The following is a 20,532-nucleotide window of genomic DNA, read 5'->3' on the forward strand; positions in this document are numbered from 1 at the left end:
TATCGAACCCGGGCCGCACGCATGCCAGGCGAGCGCGCTACCGCTTGAGCCACATCCCCAGCCCGCTAAATTACTTTTTAGCAATTAGATCTGTATGGATCTGTTTAGCCTTTGAACAGTTTCTAGACTGTTCTCTGCTATAGGCTTTTATCTTTATTTCAGATTATAGGACTATCCAACTCTCCATTTTGGCAATGCTATACAAATGAGGCAGAAAACCTAAACATCAATAGTGACTTTATGAATGTCATTATACTCCCAGCATTCTGATCTTCTCTGTGACTCTTTGATCTGACTGTTTTAGTTCTGATCTTATTTTAGTGCCTGGTCTCCAACTACTATTTACACTTTCTTTTGGGGACTGAAATGATTGTCCTATTACTGCCTAGCATTTTCATTTCTTATTTTTAATGTTTCAAGTTTGGCCACCTACTTAGGACATGACATTCAGTTCAGAACAAATTCTTCAAGCTGGAATTCGTGACCTTCCTTAAATTGAAACTTATCTATAGCAGATTTTTTTTTTGTTTTGGGGGGTGTGGGTGGGTAACAAGGATTGACCCCACAGGCCTTATCTACTAGGCCACATCCCCAACCCTTTTTATTTTTTTTAATTTTGAGACAGGGTCTTGCTAAGTTGCTGAGGTTGGCTTTGAACCTGCAATCCTCCTGCCTCAGTCTCCCAAATTGCTGATGTTACATGTGTGCACCACTGTGGCTGGCCAGATTCTCTTTTGACTTTTTTTTTTTTTCTTTCCTGTGGAACTGGGGATTGAACCCATGGCTTTGTACATGCAAGGCAAGCACTCTACCTACTGAGCTATATCCCCAGGCCTGTGTTTTCTTTAATTAATGGATTAGTTCTGGGGACACCATGTTGCACATCTCTAGACAGAACTATTTACACTGCATTCTATGTTAGTGGTTTCCCCTACTGGAACATTACTGTAATTTATGTGTTTTGGAGTTTTGTTTTTGCTTTTGTAGTGCTGGGAATAGAATCCAAGGCCTCTTGCATGTTAGGCAAGTGCACTACCACGAAACTACATCCTAGCCCCTGTTATTTATGTTTTATGCTCTCCTCCCAACTCACTAGAGCCATTTCATCCTCCACAGTGTAACAACTAGATGCCCACCTCTATAGTCACCCACCTGTCCAACTTCTAGACCCAGTCCTGGCCATAAAAGAGGTTTAAGACTCTGTGAGACTCAGTCCAATTTATCCCTGTGCTTATTTCCAGTGTTATCATTCTGTTAAATGAGCTTTCTAAGACCTGGGCCCTAGAATTGGCACCTAGTGCCCTGTTTTGCCCTGGTAACCTGCCTAGGACTCTCATTCTACAGATAGTCTCACCCACACCCTCATGACAATTGCTTGCTTAATTACCTTCCAACTGTGGTTTATTGTTATGCATATGAAATACTATTGGCACACAAGACAAACCTAGAGCTGTCTACCACATCCAGTGCTAGGCTCACATCAAGGGAATCTGATCACATTTTTTTTGACTACTTCTCTAGTCAAAGACTGTCCACTTATATCTCAAAATGAAATGGTATTAGAATATTATACTTTTTTTGTGTGTGTGTTAGGGATTAAACCTCTACCATGAAGCCAACACTTGTTATTTTTTATTTTGAGACAAGTTCTCTACAAGTTGCCCAGGCTGGTTTTAAACTTGTGATCCTCTTGCCTCAGCCTTTAGAGTAGCTGTGATTATAGGCATGTGCCACAATGCCAGGATCTGAACCTCTTTTAAAAGGTGATATCCCAACCAAAAAGCATTATTCTGATGTCACTTGGTAATGAATATCAAACCCCTTTCTATAGATATTATATTTTAATTGAGACTTAAAGTTACCTTGATTATAAAATCATCAAACTTTTAAAACATGATTTTTTTTTTTTTTACTTTTTTAAGTGTACACTTTAGTGGCATCACCTACATTACATTGTCCTGTAACCACTATCAGCAACTGTCCACAGTGAAAAACATGATTTTTAAAAAACATTTCAGTATGGGGCTGGGGATGTGGCTCAAGCGGTAGCGCGCTCGCCTGGCATGCGTGCGGCCCGGGTTCGATCCTCAGCACCACATACAAACAAAGATGTTGTGTCCGCCAAATACTAAAAAATAAATATTAAAAAAAAAAAAAAAAAAAAAAAAAAAAAACATTTCAGTCATTTTAGGTAACTTATCTTTGACTGGTTCACATAAAATATGTGCTAGCTTTATAATATGACCTTCTCTGAATCATAACAAAGCAAATTTGAACAAAAAGAATTTTATTAAAGATGATCAAACCCCTAGCAAATAATTACACATTGTAATAAGTTAAATACATTACAATAAATGAAAATTATAAATTATAATAAATAAAAGTGAAAATGATTGACTTAATAGATTACTTGCCCAAGTTTTTTATAGAATTGCCAAGAAGTAATTTTCTTACAATAAAAGTGTTTCCATTTTTTCTTTTATTTTTCTCTATTCTAGAGAGAAATCTCAGCTGTTTACTCATACCATCTCATTAAATTCTGCAAGAAATCTATAAAGTGTATTTGGAATTATAATTGTAAAAAGAAAATTGAGAACACTTATTTTGTTCTTGGAAAACTTTATTTCAGTTTAAACAACAAAGCAAATGATATTTATGTCATCCAGGAACAGATGAGAGTATGGTCATCCTTTATAGCTACATCGTTGGCAAATTCCAAATGAGAGGCATAATCTAGGTAAAAGACATTTATTACTCCAGATTATATTTATCTTCCAATCTGAGATCATAAAATTAGTTAAAAATATTAGAGATAGATTACACGAAGTCACATCAGAACAGCTGAGAAAGTGATGTCTAATGTTTGGAAAATTACATTCTCTTTCTACTTCATACTCTAAAGAATGATTTTTTTTTTTTTTCCATGCTAGAGATTGAACCCAGGGCCTTGCTTGCACATGCTAGGCAAGTGCTCTACCTCTGAACCACATACCCAGCCCAAGAAGGAATCCTTAAGGATCAGCAACAGATGGTTCATACTGTATGTATTAGAAACAATGATATGTACTTTCATCAGTTTCATATGATTATTAGGATTCAAGATATTATTTAAAATCTAGATATAGGTTCAAACAGTCAAGTCAATGACAGAAAATGAAAATCTTAGATTTCTTTAGAGGAAACATAAAAACATGATTATTTGGATCTTGTTTTAATTTAAAACCAAAAGTATTTTTTAAAATTTTTTGGTAGTTGTAGATGGAGAACATGACTTTATTTTATTTGCTTATTTTTGTATGTGGTGCTGAGGATCAAACCCAGTGCCTCACACATACCAGGCAAGCACTCTGCCACTCAGCCCTAGCCCCAGCCCTAGCCCTAAAAGTCTATTTTTCATGTATTAAAAAAGACATGGTAGCATTGTTACACACCTGAAAAAGATTACAAGTACAATATCCCCATAACAACAGCAACTGAGAAATCTAATTAGTCTACAGATTTTGTTTCTGATAAAGTATTTCTTTGAGCTTGCCTTCTATTAATGATGCATAACTTGCCAGATAATTATGACATTGATTTTCAAGCTCTTCTTCCATTGTATTTTTCCCTTTTCACTAAGATGTATCTAGAGATAATGAAACAATGCGAAACAGCTCTAATGACCTTCAATAATTTTCTTTTACTAAATTAGTTGATCTTATTCCAGTGAGAGCTAATGACAAGTTTATCCAATAGCCTTTGATTTCAAAATTACTTAGACTAGTAGAATACAGCATCATATACAGACTTTTTTTTTTTTTTTAATTTTGAGAAGGTCTCACTAAATTGCTTAAGGCCTTGCTAAATTGCTGAGGCTGGCCTCAAACTTGTGATTCTCCTGCCTCAGCCTCCCGAGCTGCTGGGATTACAGGAGTGTTCCACCACAATGGTATATACAGACATCTTAATAATCTACTTACATCTCAAAACAAGTTATCTTTCTAAACAATTTATAAATGTGAAATATGCAATATTGTTTGAAATAAATATACAATATATTGTTTCTACATTCTCATACAGGCTTAAAAATGAGGTAATAAACACTTAACTGATTAAAACTTTTACCATTCTGGAAATATCTTAGGGAAATGACGGTGAAATTTTATTTTCTTAGGTCTTTTTGTGTTTTCTTTGAATACTTCCTTTTTCTATGCTGAAAAATTATGTAAAAAATCCTTGAGCTTTGTTGGATAATCTGTCATCACTCCAGTTGCTCCCAAATCGAAAGCTCTTTTGTACTCTTGTTCTTCATTTAATACCCAAACATACACCTGGAAATCAAAATCACAAGTATGAAAACAAATGTTAAAAGAGAAAAATATTTTTATAACATTTATCTATATAATCTCAACATTCTTAGAACTTCTTAAAGTTGCCATTTTAAGAAATCAGTAAACTTATAAAAAATTCCACTTGCTCATTAAACATGCACTGCCCAACCCCTCTGACTTAGCTATTCTCGTCTATACTATATAAAGAGCTATCTAGCTACAGAAACACGAATGCTTTATTACTAACTATAAGGTAGATCTTAATGTCCTCATTTGTGAATCAGCAAGGGAACAACACCAGAATCTGGGTTCAAATTAAGTCAGTTAAAGGCCCCTACCCTTTACACTTGTGGTAAATTGATAAGCTACACTGTTTTCAAAATGCATTGTTCCCGAAACTTACTTGAATGCCTCGGGCAGTGAGGTGGTCAAATAAAGCTTTCCTCATTAATAAACTAGAAAAGAAAGGCAGAACAGATTTAGGTATTTCTTTCTTTTTTCTTTTTGTTTTATTTTAGTACTGGGGATTTAACTCAGGCATGCTTTGCCACTGAACTACATCCCTTTTTATCCTTTGAGACTGGGTCTCCATAAGTTGCTTAGGGTCTTGCTTAATTGCTGGAAGTTGTGATCCTTTTGCCTTGGCTTTCAAAATTGCTGGGATCACAAGCTACCATGCCCTGCTGTATTTCTTAGTCCTAACTACTGACTAGAATTAGTCCTCAGTCCTACCTTGGTCAATTTTGAGATTCGTAATTCTTTATTTAATTGAATCCCCAAACTCCAGCAATACAAGCAAAGGTCTTAAGTAATAGTAGCTCCTGGGGATAAATTCACATCTTAACTGCTGGATCCCCCTTAACTGTTGGCTGCTGGCTGGTGGACAATGAGAACCTCCCCCAGTACTGCCACCAGAAGATCCATTCTCATGGAAACCTTAATGGAGAAAAAGCTTGCTCACTTTCCCTGCTGGAGCCATAATGAGAGTGAGAGAGCTAGGAGGTGTTAAGGTGCCAGGTTAAAATAAAGCAGGAAATTCATGTCAAGTTCTTTACCATCATACTTCAGTTACATAATAAACTAGTCTTTTGTTAGTTATCTTAGAAATCACATATCCATTAGTTATACTATTCAATACCTATGAAAAAGTTTTTTTTTTTTTTAATTTTAGTTTCAAATAACTAAAAGTGCACTTTTAGACTACAAGTCACTTGAACAAGATATGAACTAATTGTACTGGAAAGTTATATGTATTCTTTCCTTCTTCTTCTTCTTCTTTTTTTTTTTTTGTATTGGGGATTGAATGCAGGGGCACTTTACCACTGAGCTACATTTCCAGCCATTTCTACTTTTTATTTTGAGACAGAGTCTCATTAAATTTCTGAGGCTGGCTTGGAACTTGTGATACTCCTACATCAGCCTCCTAAGTTGATGGGAGTACAGAAGTGCGCCATGGCACCCATCTGAAAGTCATACATATTATTTCTATTCAGTTGTATCTATTAGAATGATCTTAAGTAAGAAAAACCTGAAATCATGTGCTTTTAAAAAAAATAACTTTATTTATTTATTTGTTTTTATGTGGTGCTGAGGATGGAACCCAGTGCCTCACATGTGCTAGGCATGCACTCTACCATTGATGCACAACTCTAGCCCCCTGATGTGCTTTTAACACCAATTAAAAGTGCGCTGGAGCTGGGGTTGTAGCTCAGCGGTAGAGCGCTCGCCTAGCACGTGTGAGGCCCCGGGTTCGATCCTCAGCACCACATAAAAATAAGTAAATAAAATAAAGGCATTGTGTCCAACTACACCTAAAAAATAAATATTAAAAAAAATAAAAGCGCGTTCTTGAAAACTAGAAATTAAATCAAGAATAAAGGAAAAAAAAAACCTGTGGCACAGAAAAAAACATAAAATCAATTTTCCAAAACTTTGAAAGAGGAGCTACATAATAAAAGGTTGTACCATGCATGGTGCTGCATGCCTGAAATCCCAGCAGGTCAGGAGCTTCAGCCTCAGCAGATTAGCAAGACACTTAGCAACTCATCGAGGCTCTATCTCTAAATAAAATATTTAAAAATGCTGATGGGGGATGGGGGTTTTCAGTGGATAAGCACCCCTAGGTTCAATCCCCGGTAATAAAAAAGAAATAAATAAAAGATTGTGATTTAGGACTATTAACATATTTAATATTCAAGGCTCCATTCTAAAGCAAAACATAAAACAATTACATAATTTTACCTAAAATTAAACTCAATATATTGTAAAAATTAAGGCATTTTTCTTTAAAGTGTGTCTTCACCCTGCAGGAAGGATCTCTCTGTTGCTGAGTCTTGGTACAAATGTTTCTAAAAAATGTGCCAGTAGGCAATATATATTTTTACATATTGTTTTGCACACTTCTTTTCACCATGTTTTTATTTGTGAACTAGTGGAATCAGTGAATAAGTAGAAGGCTATTTACCACAACTCTGCTACTAATTAGCTACATGACCCCAAGTAAATCATTTCACTGGGTGAATGGGGGCTCAGTTTTCCCACAAAGGTGGATGACATTAACTCTCAAAATTCCTCCTGAGGTTTTTGTGTCTAGTAAGTAATTAAGCTACTTCTAAATGATTCACATACATCCACTTGCTTAGGAGGTGCTCACCAAGTCCTTGTTGCAAATTCCATGTGGGAAGCTTGCACTAAATTTTAAATGTGATATTTATTAAACACAGAGCAATAACCTGCATATCAAGAAACTAAAATTCTTACATATCGGAAAGCCAGATGAGAAACTTTTGACTTCTGGACATGGTGTGTGGTTCCTTTAGCCTGAGGAAAGATAAAGTTTGAATTAAAAATTAGAAATACAGGAATAAGCCAAGTTCAAAAATGAAACGAAAAAAAAAAAAAAAGACCATGCATGTCTTACTATGTTCTTAAAAAGAATATTTGTGAAAAGGACAACAATAATAAAAAGCCCAGTCAGTTCTGTTTCCACAGGCCTCAAGCTAACTTTTTGCTATCACTATTTGAAGATAAAAATAAAAATTATATTTCAGAGACCTGGTGCCCTGGATTTATCATGATCCTCTCTTTTAGACAACCTCTTTCTCCTCCTTGGCTATAATTTCCTATGTAGTAGATTTAAACACACAACTAAATTGTGCTATGAATTAAAAAAGATATTTGGGGTAAAAAATGAGCGTATAATGTATATTTTTCTTTCCTTTTCAATATTTGAGGACTTGGACCTGTCCTTTTAAAATTATCTTTCCTACTAAAAGCCTCTACCTGACTTTTTAGCCCCATGCTGAGTGTCCTCCTCCCATCTCTTTGAGGCTTGAGCCAAATAACTAACTACCTGTGTCACTAACTTGGGCTGGTATCCAAAGGAAATCTCTGACACTCCTCTCGCCTACCAAGATTTCTCAGAGGCTTTCTAAGTTTATCAGCACAAAGTCATTTTCATTCTTCCCAGAGCTTCGTTTCCTGTTTTCTTTCTGACACCCCTTCTGACTACACTCTTAAATTCTGAGAGTCCACAACTGTTAAATTCCTCTTTTAACTTTCTGTCTGAGTTCAAGTTTTATTAGAAGCTCTCTGAATAAAGTACAAGTTCTTCTTTTCTCTAACTCTGAGACGGAAACTCCTGGTTGAAATTTCAGGAATTCAGGGATACTAATTACCTCATTAAATACAATTATTAGATTATGTAAGTATCCATTGTTCTCCTTCAAACATTGAAACACACACAAATAGTATTCTACCTGTTTTAATCCATAATCACTTTTTAGAGAAAAGACTAATGCTATAGTGTTTGTGCTTCTTATTTGGTATTTCAACAATATTTTTTCCAAAAGAAACACATATAGATAATCTAAAGAGCATAACATTCAGCTCCAGGCAGGAGAAAAGCTATACATGGTTAGTAATCACTTTATTGTATGTGTGTGTGTGTGTGTGTGTTGCTGGGAATAGAACCCAGAGCCTCTCACAGGCTTAGAAAGTACTCTAAAAATAAATAAATAAAATATAAAAGAAAGTACTCTAGCACTGAGCTAAACCTCTAATCCCAGGAATCATTCTACTATAGCAAATGAAAATTGTTTCTTTGTAGTTAAGAAGTGTTTTCTGCTGGGTATGGTGGCGCACGCCTGTAATCCCAGAAGGAATTAATCAGGAGGCTGAGACCAGAGGATAGCGAGTTCAAAGCCACCCTCAGCAATGGTGAGGCATTAAGCAACTCAGTGAGAATTTGTCTCTAAGTAAAATACAAAATAGGGCTGGGGATGTGGCTCAGTGGTTGAGTGCCCCAGAGTTCAATCCGGGGTACCCTCCCCCCAAAAAAAAAGTGTTTTCTGTTGTTTTGTCTGAGAAATAGCTACACGGACTTTTTATAAATATAATTGAGGACAGATATAATAAACATCCTCATCACTAAGAAACTCAGCTGGAAAACAGGCAACAAACAGAAGTTAAGCCAGTTACAGTGGTACACACCTGTAATCCTAGCAACTCAGGAGGCTGAGGCAGGAAGATCGCAAGTTCAAGACTGGTCTCAGCAATTTAGTGAGGCCCTAAGCAACTTAGTGAGACCCTGTCTCAAAATAAAAAATTTTAAAAGGGCTGGGGATGTAGCTCAGTGGTAAAGTACCCTTGGGTTCAATCCCTAGTAAGAAAGAAAGAAAGGGAGGAAGGCATAGAAGGAAAGGTAAACATAAGAGTATTGACCTAATTGTTAATCTTACCTATATTTTCTAATGACTGCTGCACTAATGTTTATTTTATTTTTTAATATTTTTTAGTTGTTGATATACCTTTATTTTATTTATGTATATGCAGTGCTGAGAACCAAACCCAGTGCCTCACACATGCCAGGCAAGTGCACTACCGATGAGCCACACCTCCAGCCCACTAATGTTTATTTTTATTTTTTAAAGTTATTTTGGGTAGAAAAATGTTTTCATGCAGGTAAAATCACATTTAAATGATCTCCCCAGAATCTCCAAATTCCTTTGTCATGGCTTAGTTATTCTTATGAAATCTATAGCTAGAAATCACATTCTATGGATAAGAATGTGATTAAGAAAAATCATATATAATATTTTATATATATATCATTATGTATCCATAAAGAAGAATGGAATTATGGCATTTGCTGGTAAATGGATGGAAATGGAGAACATCATGCTAAGTGAAATAAGCCAGTATCAGAAAAATCAAGAGCTGAATGTTTTCTCTCATATGTGGAAGCTAGAACAAAAAAGATAAAGATATAGGGATGACCAGCAGAGTGAAGAAGGAAACTAGAGGGAGAAAGGAGGGACAGGATGGGGCTGGGGTTGTGGCTCAGTGGTAGAGCTCTTGCCTAGCATGCATGAGGCACTGTGTTTGATCCCTGGTACTACATAAAAATAAACAAATAAAATAAGGGTATTGTGTTCATCTACAATTAATATATATATATATAAAGAAAAAAGGTACAGGAAAAAGGAAGTAATTTTTTAAGACCATGCTATGTGCATATATAAATATACCACAGGGAATTTCACCTTTACATATAAGTAGAAAGAATAAATTAAAAATACATAAAGATGGGACTGGGGTTGTAGCTCAGTGGTAGAGCACCTGCCTAGCCTGTGTGAGGAATGGGTTCAGTCCTCAGCACCACATACAAATAAATAAATAAAGAGATGAATGAAAGGAAGACTTTTAGAGAAGAGGAAAGAGAATGAGGGAAGTAAGAAGGGGAGAGAAAAGGCAGGGAAAGTGAACTGAAATTGAATTCCATGCATGTATGATTTTGTCGGGATGAACTTAACTACTATGTACAACTATAATGCCCTAATTAAAAAGAAGAAATCACATTCTAAGTATGTAGCATTTTGAGATGAAGAGTTCTTTAATAATAACAACAAATACAATTTAACAACTATTGAGTACTGTTGATTATTTCCCAGGCAACAGTAAACATTTTAAACATTTTCATCTTTTAAATTTGTGAATGGAAAGCAAGACTCTGTAGTTAATAGAGAAATTATGTAAACACATAAGTATCTCATACAAACTAAATTAACCTTTTCTTTCTCTTATTTCCAAAGTTTTTTTTTTTTCCTCTTCACCTTTTTGGTGATGGTAGTAGTGGTTTTTCTTCATAAATGTATTATTCCTGCTGGTGATTTTGGAGTTTAATGGAGATTTAGCTGTATATTACTATCAATGAAGAAGAATAAAATAAAGGGCAATTGTTATTTGATGTCAGAATAAAATAATTATTAAGCTTCTGTACTTAAGCTCATTTCTTTTTGTCTGACTTCTGAGTATACAGGCATGGGAAGTTGTAACCTGAGATTAGTTCAGATAAAGTATAATCCTTTATTATTTAATTTGGAAAATGTGTCTTAAAATTATCTCAAAAAACATTATTACTATGTCAGGGAGGGCTGGGGATGTGGCTCAAACGGTAGCGCGCTCACCTGGCATGCGTGCGGCCCGCGTTCGATCCTCAGCACCACATACAAACAAAGATGTTGTGTCTGCCGAAAACTAAAAAATAAATATTAAAAAAAATTCTCTCTCTCTGTCAGGGAACAGAACATGGAGATAACTACAGAAATCTGGTGTGTGTGTGTGTGTGTGTGTATGTGATGATGGGGATCAAAAATCCAGGGCCTCATGCATGTTATCAAGTGCTCTACCATAGAAATACTCCCCAACCCAGCAAAACCTATTATTTAACAATGATATTTATCCTAGATTGTTTTCTGTTGCTATAACAAAATACCCAAGGTCGGGAAATTTATAAAGAAAAGAGATTATTAGGCTCACAGTTTTAGAATTCCAAGAGCATGACAATGGTATCTGGATGGCTTCTTGTGAGGGCCTCATGGTAACAGAAAAGCAGTAAAGAATATGCAGAAGAAAGGCAAGTATACAAAAGAAGCAAGAAAAAGCCAAAGGCAAGAACTCATTCCCATAAGAAAGGCTTTAATCCTCTTAGTGACTTAGTGACCTAATCACATTCTTACCATCACTCAGTACAGTTACTTTGGGGACCAAGCCCAAAATGAGTTTATTGGGGACAAACCATAACTAAGAGTGGGTGTAACCCAGTGGTGGAGTGTTTGCTTGGCATGTGCAAGGCCCTGGATTCAATTCCTAGCACCAAACAAAAAAAAGCAATACTGATATTAACGAGCTTTATTTTTTTTGCGGGGGATGGTTAACAGGAATTGAACTCAGAGGCACTCGACCACAGAGCTACTTCCCCAACCCTGTTTTGTATTTTATTTAGGGTCTCACTGAGTTGCTTAGTGCCTCGTTTTGCTGAGGCTGTCTTTGAACTCAAAATCCTCCTGCCTTAGCCTCCCAAGCCCTTGGGATTACAGGCTTGCACCACTGCACTCGGCAAGACTTTATCTTAATCCTTCTAGAATTGATAATTGATGAAAAAAGGATAAGCACTTACTTCAGTATGATAGAAGGCATTGGGATTTCAAAAAATTGTTCTCGAATGGGCACAAAAGGTAAGAGGCCAGTGAAGAAAAGGCCAAGAATAAGCAGAACACGTTGTAGACTGAAGAGTATAGGAATATCTGAATTCTAAAAGACAAACAATATTATATATTACTTTACAGTAATTGCTCAAATAAAGAGGATTATTTCATAAGTCTCAAAGTTTACCAAGACTATATCTTGACATCTATTGCAAGCAATCACCAAATTGTGAATATCCATTTACAGATACACTAAATGGCTAGTCTGAAACAAAAGAGTATGAATTTCAATGTGCAAATTTTTGCTTTTGCCTTTAAATATCTACTGGTTTATTTTTATAATTTTTGTACCTGTATGTGTCAGTTGACTATGACGAATAAAAACCCATTTTTTAAACCTTTATTTTGTTTATTTTTATGTGATGCTGAGATTGAACCCAGTGCCTCATGCATGCTTGGCAAGCACTCTACCACCTAGCCATAGCCCCAGCCTAAAAACCCAATTTGGATAGGAAAAAAAAAAATAGTAAAGATCTACCTTGGAGTCCCATTGTATAATTAATGTTAGTAAAGTTTCTCTACTCCCTATATTTTTCTTTGTTTTTACAACACCACTCTCTCTGTTGGCCACAGTATTCACAACTAGAAACTAAACATACCAAAATCTAATAGAACAAAATAAAAAGATGTATGAAATAGTAATCTAACTCCCATTTAATATACCTGTTGAGACAGGAGAAAGTATACAGAGATTATATCAATTTGTATATGTCATATTTTAGCTGTGTTATGGATCAAACCTAAAAGTATAAATAGGATTTTGTAAGTTAGGCCAAGAATCTAATCATTATTTTAAGTTTCAATTGAAAAATGTGTTCAGCATTCCAAAACTTTTTGAAACTGCAGGATATGTGTATATGTGCCTGTATATTTCACTTTGGTAAAATACACACAACATAAAATTTAGCATCTTTACCATTTTGTAGCTCTACCACTGAGCTACAACTCCAGCCCTATAATATTTTTAAATCATGCAAAAAGAATTGATTTTAAATAATTAAAGTAAATGACCTATTTATTTATTTAACAAAAAATAAGGAAGTTTGAGGATTTATTTTGCCTGTGTTCATATGATGCTTTGTAACATTTTTTACTTATTTATATACACATGTTTATCTGTAACACAGTATTCAAGACCCTGAAAAACCTAGAGTTCTGCAAATTTATACATTAAGGATTAGTGAGATTAGGGGAAAAATAGGGTTGGGGCTGGCGCTCAAAACTTATGCAACTTTGGAACCAGAGCACTAAAAGAAGTACTGGGTACTTCTAGAGAGCTATGCAAGGCTGCCTGTGGGGGTGGGAGAAGAGTGGTAGGCTGGCAAATGTTTAACAACAATCATATTCTATATCTTTTTTTTTTTTTTTTGATACTGTGGATTAAGCCCAAATACTTAACCACTGAGCAACATCCTCAGCCCTTTTTATTTTTATTTATTTAGTTTTTTGGGGGGTGTGGGGATTGAACTCAGGGACACTCAACCACTGAGCCACATGCCCAGCCCTGTTTTTTTTGTATTTTATTAGAGACAGGATCTCATTGAGTTGTTTAGCTCCTTGTTGTTGCTGAGGCTGGCTTTGAACCTTCAATCCCCCTGTATTGCTGGGATTACATGCATGTGCCACCATGCCCAGCTTGTAAAATTCTTATAAATCATACTTTACAAACTGTAAAAGACATATCACTTATTATACAGAATGTTGTTAACATGAATGACAAATATTATTGAAACATTTTTACTGTGATGTTTGAATATTATGCTGAAAGAGTTTGGGAATTTTCAATATAATAGAAAGCCAGAGGCTTGGGGTCGGGTGGGGGACGTGAATCAAGGGCAAAATTCTATGATTATGGACCAACAGTGATCTTTTTATTGTGAACTATTTACAGACTTACAGGAAGTTGCAAAAAACAGTAGAGTCTCATTTACCCTTTACTCAGCTTCCATAAAAGGTGATATCTAATGTAATCGTAGTATAGTATCAAAACCAAAAATTGACATTGGTACATTACTGTTAATTAGACTACAGACTTTATTCAGTTTTCACCATTTTTTTCTTTTCTTCCCCATTTTTAAAATGTATTCATTTGTGTGTGTGTGTATGTGTGTGTGTGTGTGTGAGAGAGAGAGAGAGAGAGAGAGAGAGAGATTAATTTCTATGCAATTTTAACCCATATATAGATTCTTGTAAGCATCATCACAGGCAAGATACAGAACTGTTTCATGACCACACAAGAAGCCCCTTGTGCTATCTCTATATTGGTACCTACTTTCTACCCCATCCTCAGCTGCTGTCCCCTGATTTTTTCTCCATATCTACAGTTTTGAGAATGTTATATAAACAAAATCATATAGCATTTTGAGATTTTTTTAACTAAGCATAATGTCCTTGAGGACCATCCAAGTTGTTGCATGTATCAATAGTTCATTCAGCAACTTTCATTGCTGAATAGTACCCTACTATATGGATGTCCCAGAATTTGTTAGCTATTTATGTACTGAAGGACATTTGTGGTTTTCCCAGGATTTTGTTTAAATGAATAAGGTTATTGTAAACATTCATGTACAGGTTTTTGTGTCCATAAGTTTACATTTTTCTGGGATAAATGCCTAACATGAAATTACTGGTTCATATGGTAATGGATGTTTAGTTATTAAAAAAAAATACTATTCAAGTACTGAAGAGAGTGACTATACTATTTTACAGGCCCCGCTAGCAACCTATGAGAAGTCCAGTTTCTCTTCATCCTTTTTAGCATTTAGTATTATCATTATTTTTAAAATTATTATTATTTTTAATACCTTGACCTTATTTATTTATTTTTATGTGGTGCTGAGGATTGAACCCAGGGCCTCGAATGCACTAGGCGAGCGCTCTACTGCTGAGCCACAACCCTCAGCCCCTTATCATTGTTTTTTTATTTGAAAAGTTTTATGATGGTGTAAAAAGGTTGGTAGGCAGAGTAATATACAAAAATACCATTAGACAATAATTAGTTATGGAAAAGTCTTACTTTTAACTTCTTAGGCATTTGAAGTCACTCAGCCAAGTTTCCTTTGTACACAAGCTATCTCAGGATCTCACAGAACCTACTGTTCATAAACAGAAAGTATTTGCTTCAATGAGAGTCTCAGCTGTATTTTGAATTATAATGGTGGTGACTGTGGTTATTTTGCCTTTTTTGTAGGAATGACCATCCCAAAAGTTCTTTGTATTTGAGAACTGCTACTTGTCTCATAAGAGTCCTTCTCCTCTTCCCCTGCCACCTCCTTCTTCTTCTTCTCCTCCTCTCTGGCCCTTCCTCCTCTTATAGTGGTAGGGATCGAACCCAGGGCAAAGTGCATGCTAGGCAAGTGCTCTACCCCTGAGCTACACCCCCAGTCCTTTCTATTTTTATTTATTTTTTGTTTATATTTTTATTTGTTTATTTATTTATTTATTTTTAAATTTTGAGACAGGGTCTTGTGAAGTTTCCCAGGTTGGCCTTGAACTTACCATCCTCCTCCCTCAGCCTTCCAAGTTGCTGGGATTACAGGTATGCACCACCATGCCCAGGTCAAATTAGTTTTTATAGTCATTTTTCCTTCAACCAGAAAATTTTCAATAAGTGGATATCCTTGATTTTTATACTACCTGATGATCATGATCTTTCTTGGCTTAATTTAACTAAGTCTATTTGAAGAGTAAGGCAAAAAGAAGTTGGAGGATTAAACACTTTCTTTAATTCAAAATTACACAAAACAATTCCAAAAAAAATTACAAGATGGTAGTCATATATTTTCTTATAATGTACATAATAAAATGTGATCAACCATTACATCAGCATGTGAGAATAATTCTATGAACCAGTCTAATTAATTACATTGAACTTAAATTGCAAGGTCCAAATCTATTATCTCTGTTAGTAAACTTCTGGCTAGTTGTCTCCATTCAGTACCATCTGTCTTTCTCTGCAGGCTATGAAAAAAAGATAGTTTTTAAAAATTATTAGTGTAGGGCTGGGGATTTAGCTCAGTGGTAGAGTGCTTGCCTAGCATGAGTAAGGCACTGGGTTCGATCCTCAGCACAGCATAAAAAAAAAAAAAAAGAAAGAAAGAAATAAAATAGAGGCATTCTTGTCCATCTACAACTAAATATATATATATATGTGTGTGTGTGTGTAATGAAGTATTTATAGACATATAACAAAATCAAAGATAGATCATTTTGTATCATTTTGAAACTTACCTCTTTGTAGCACTTTTCTACAATTTCATAACTGGCATTACCCCACACTGTTAAGTGTTCTCGCTTATACTGCTTCACCAATTCTGAAACCTATATGAGAAAATTCAAAATTTTATGCATGTGCCTATTTCTAAATTCACTTGTATCATTTTTACTTTAAAACTGATTGCAAATAATGGATGTACAAAATTTTGAAAAAACCAAATTTCGGATTATTTAAAAAAACACAAAATTGTTTACATTTTACCATTATATAATTTACTTAACAGATACAATTATTTATTAGTATCACATTAAACACGTTAAGCCAGAAGGTAATTGTATAAATACCAGAATAATTGGCTCATAGGAGTTTACTTTTATTCATGACTGAAATGTGCCAGCTCACTCTGAAAATAGACTCCCCTGCAGTAAAATGACCTCTATCATGATGTTATTTAAAACAATGCTGATCCATGGAGTATCACGTTTCCTTGAACACTACCAACCTAAGCAGTCAGCTATTCTGACCTTATTTAGCTTGTGAAATTGGATGCAACACACCAAGAGGAGGCAATGACTCCAGTACCTTCTTAATCAGCACATTGTTGTTGACTTTGATATCGATGTTAATGGGGGTATTAGGAAAGGCATCAAAAACTTCCTTCAGTAATGGAATTCGGTTATCTTTTCCTTCACACTGGCATGCTGAGAAAGCAAGATTTGTAAATGTATTTTTAAAAGGTAATTTACTTTTTTTAAAACAGTTATAGTATGTATTCATATGAGGACAGTTACAAATTGAGGCAAAGCATTAAGAAAAAAAGAATATCATTTAAAACCTAATAGCTTAGATATAATCATTATGACCACTTGGTATACTTTCTTTCTCTACTTTTTTCCTATGCAAAATTTAATATGGTTATAATATAGTGTGCCTACAAGAATTTAACCTATTTTTTATGCAAAAATATTTTTATACCTTGTTTATAATTATGATTTATATTTTTCTTAAACTTTACATTTTAAGAATTCTGTAGGTTCACATGCAGTTTTAAGATTGATCTACTTTCATCCAGATTTATTTGTGATGACTTCTTGCAAAACCATAGTACCATATCAAACCAGGATACTGACAATGATATAATCCATTGTTCTGATTTTATTGTGATTTTTATATGGTTTCAAAATACTTCACTGAAGAACTACACAAAAATTTGATTATTTTAATTTAACCATTCCCCTATTAATAGAGACTGAGATTGTTTCTAAAGTTTTGCTATGAAATCATCATTGAATTTTTCAGAGATTAAGAATAATGTTTGGTCAGGCACAGGGCACACGCCTATAATTCCAGCGGCATGGAAGGTTGAGGCAGGAGGAGTGCAAGTTCAAAGCCAGTCTCAGCAACTTAGCGAGGCCCTAAATTACTTTTTTTTTTTTTTTGTACCAAGGATTGACTCAGGGGCACTTGACCACTGAGCCACATCTCCATCTCCAGCCCTATTTATTTTTTGTATTTTATTTAGAGACAGGGTCTCACTGAGTTGCTTAGCACCTTGCTTTTGCTAAGGCTGCCTTTGAACTTGCAATCCTCCTGCCTTAGCCTTCCGAGCTGCTGGGATTACAGGTATATGTCCCCACACCTGGATCCTAAGTAAATTTTGAGACACTGTCTTAAAATAAAAAATAAAAATAAAATGGACGTAGGATATGGCTCAGTGGTTAAGTGCCCTTGGATTCAATCCCTGCTCAAAGAAAGAAAATTCAAAGAAAATTTGAAAAAAATTCAAAGAAAGAAAGGAAAAATAATGTTCAAGCAAGGTAAATACATAATAATTCAGGACTGTGCTAAAGAATTCTTATCAGTACAATTATTCAAAGAGAATTAAAAGTAAATAGGGGCTAGAGTTGTGGCTCAGTGGTAGTTTACTTGCCTAGCATGTGTGAGGCACTGGGTTCGATTCTCAGCACCATATATAAATAAATGAATAAAATAAAGGTCTATCAATATCTAAAAAAAATGTTTAAAGTAATAAAAAATTAGAAGGGAATTTTTTTTACTCTTTTCCTAGTCCTTTTGCTTCTAATTATTTATATAACACACTGTATATACCATAAAACCATTGTAAAAATTTTTCCTTTCTAGTTCCAATAATGTAAAGAACTAAATGGTAAAAAATCCTTAATCTCATCCTTATTATTATAAATTAAGAGAAAGACACATATCAAAGAAGTAAATCTATGTCAAAAAATTAAATTATTTATAATAAGTGTTCATATGAAAAGCAGCATATAAATTTAAAAAAAGAGAGAAGAAATACTCAATTATTGCACTCCTTGTAATTCAGATGGAACTCAAGTGTCATTTTGATGGGACTGTTGATCATTTTGGTTCTGCCTACCTGGCCTGAGTGAATTTATGAACTGTCTGAGACCCTTCATGCATATAACAGTATGGACACTGGAAAAGGATTCCTGAAACTCTCAACTGAATGGATTATTTATGTGTGGCCAAGGGTCTATATCTATGTGAAAAAGGTGTCTCGGAGAACAAAGACAACACAGATGAATGAAGAATAAAGAAATGGAGATAGAAAAAAATCAATTATTACTTGAACAACTAGAATGAGTCATGTATGAAGGCATATAACCCCTGGACTTTTTATGAGAACCAATAAATTGCTGAGTACAGTGATTCATGCCTGTAATCCCAGCAATTCAAGAGGCTGAAGTAAAAGAATCACAAGTTTGAGGCCAGCCTCAGCAATTTAGCTAGACCCTATTTTCAATATAAAATTTTTTAAAAAAGGAATTGTGGGTGGGGAGAGAAAGACACACAGAGAGATAACAATACATTCATTTTTATTTATTATGTTTTTGCTTAAATTATCTTGAAATAGTTGTCTAGTGCTTGTTACTGAGACAGTTCAAACTTGTCATAGACTACATAACTAAATTATTGAAAACTGTTTATAGTGCATAGTTATTGTTTTGGTCTACTTGGTGTTTTTTCCTGTAGAAAACTATAACTCCCTTATTACACAATGTTCTTATAGGGCTGTCAATCACAGTTCCCTTTCTCCATTCACCCCCATGGGTGGGCCGATCAGAATATTCTTACTTCAAAATGGACACATGAATCATGTTGGCCCAGTCTGTGTCTCAGTGAAATCTTTTTCTTGAAGTTCATAAAGGAGACTGGCTTTCCCTGGCTTGAAGTCACCTTGTAGACAGAATATGAATCAATACCTAGAATCAAATTCTTTACCACCTGGACAAAGTCTACCTAAGGTAGAAGTGAATAATACCCAAGATACACAGATAAGCAAACCCAAGATGAAGCAAGAGAGTCTTTTTGAGCCTCTGGATTCAATAATGTTCTTTTATTTGTTTGTTTCTTTGCAGACTTGCACATGCTTGGAAGGAGCTCTACCTCTGAGCTACATCCCCAGCCCTGGATTCAATAATGTTTAATGTTAGATTCACTATCATTCTATATAATCTCTCTCTTTTTTCTCTTGAGCTATTTTAAACTGATATCTTTATTTATAACCTAAAAAATATGAATGTGATATTTCCCTTATGCAGTAGCTGCACAAGACTAGGTAAATTTAAAATAATTAATATTAAATAAAATTTAAAGTTCAGTTTCTCAGTTGTACTAGCCACATTTCAAGTACTCAACACACACATATATAGCTATTGGGTATACCAGAAAGTGCAATTACAGATTATTTTCATCACTTTTCAGCAAAAAGTTCCATTTGAACAATGATATTCTAGTTAAGTAATTTTTTTTTTAAAGAGCGAGAGAGAGAAAAGAGAGAGAGAATTTTTTGATATTTATTTTTCAGTTTTTGGTGGATACAACATCTTTATTTTATTTTTAGGTGATGCTGAGAATGGAACCCAGTGTCCCTCGCATGCCAGGCAAGCGCATTACCGCTTGAGCCACATCCCCAGCCCCTTAAGTAAAAATTTTATTGTTGGGGCTGCAGTTGTAGCTTGGTGGTAGAGCAGCTGCCTAGCATGTGTGAGGCACTGGGTTCAATCCTCAGCACCACAATAAATAAATACATAAATAAATAAATTAAATAAAGGTATTTGTCCATCTACAACTAAAAAATTTTTTCTTAATTTTTATTGTCTTCCAAGTGTGGAAAAATTAATTTGACAGACTAAAGAACTGCCATGGGTCAGGCATGGTGGCGCACACCTGTGATCCCAGCGGCTCGGGAGGCTGAGACAGGAGGATTGCGAGTTCAAAACCAGCTTTAGCAAAAAGCAAGACACTAAGCAACTCAACCCTGTCTCTAAATAAAATACAAAATAGGGCTGGGGATGTGGTTCAGTGGTCGAGTGTCCCTGAGTTCAATCCCTGGTACCCCCCCCCAAAAAAAAAAAAAAAAGAATTGCCAAGGGACTATTTACACCCAAGTAAGATAGATATAAGGGTCAGCTTA

At 35.0% G+C, this 20,532-nt stretch overlaps 1 protein-coding gene across 7 annotated transcripts in view; it reads right to left on the reverse strand.

Annotated features, from left to right (window-relative positions):
• Window positions 1-2,599: 2,599 nt before the first annotated feature.
• Gdpd1 (glycerophosphodiester phosphodiesterase domain containing 1) overlaps window positions 2,600-20,532 on the reverse strand; it is a 47,533-nt gene continuing 29,600 nt past the window's right edge. For 2 of the 7 annotated variants that reach the window (XM_046423266.2, XM_046423268.2), the window contains 6 exons: window positions 16,656-16,774; window positions 16,088-16,177; window positions 11,770-11,903; window positions 10,778-10,847; window positions 7,071-7,130; window positions 2,600-4,310 (listed from right to left, as the gene is read on the reverse strand). In XM_046423266.2, coding sequence (XP_046279222.1) covers window positions 4,188-4,310; window positions 7,071-7,130; window positions 10,778-10,847; window positions 11,770-11,903; window positions 16,088-16,177; window positions 16,656-16,774 — 596 coding nt within the window. In that variant the 3' untranslated portion in view covers window positions 2,600-4,187. Of the gene's footprint in view, window positions 4,311-4,713; window positions 4,766-7,070; window positions 7,131-10,777; window positions 10,848-11,769; window positions 11,904-16,087; window positions 16,178-16,655; window positions 16,775-20,532 lie in introns of all 7 variants that reach the window. The other 5 variants (XM_046423267.2, XM_046423270.2, XM_046423269.2 and 2 more) reach the window with 4 other exon arrangements.

This window comes from Marmota monax, unplaced genomic scaffold, assembly GCF_021218885.2.
Source record: "Marmota monax isolate L192 unplaced genomic scaffold, Marmota_monax_Labrador192_F-V1.1 WCK01_AAM20220418_F8-fsc00171, whole genome shotgun sequence".
In the NCBI taxonomy this organism is placed as follows: Eukaryota; Metazoa; Chordata; class Mammalia; order Rodentia; family Sciuridae; genus Marmota; species Marmota monax.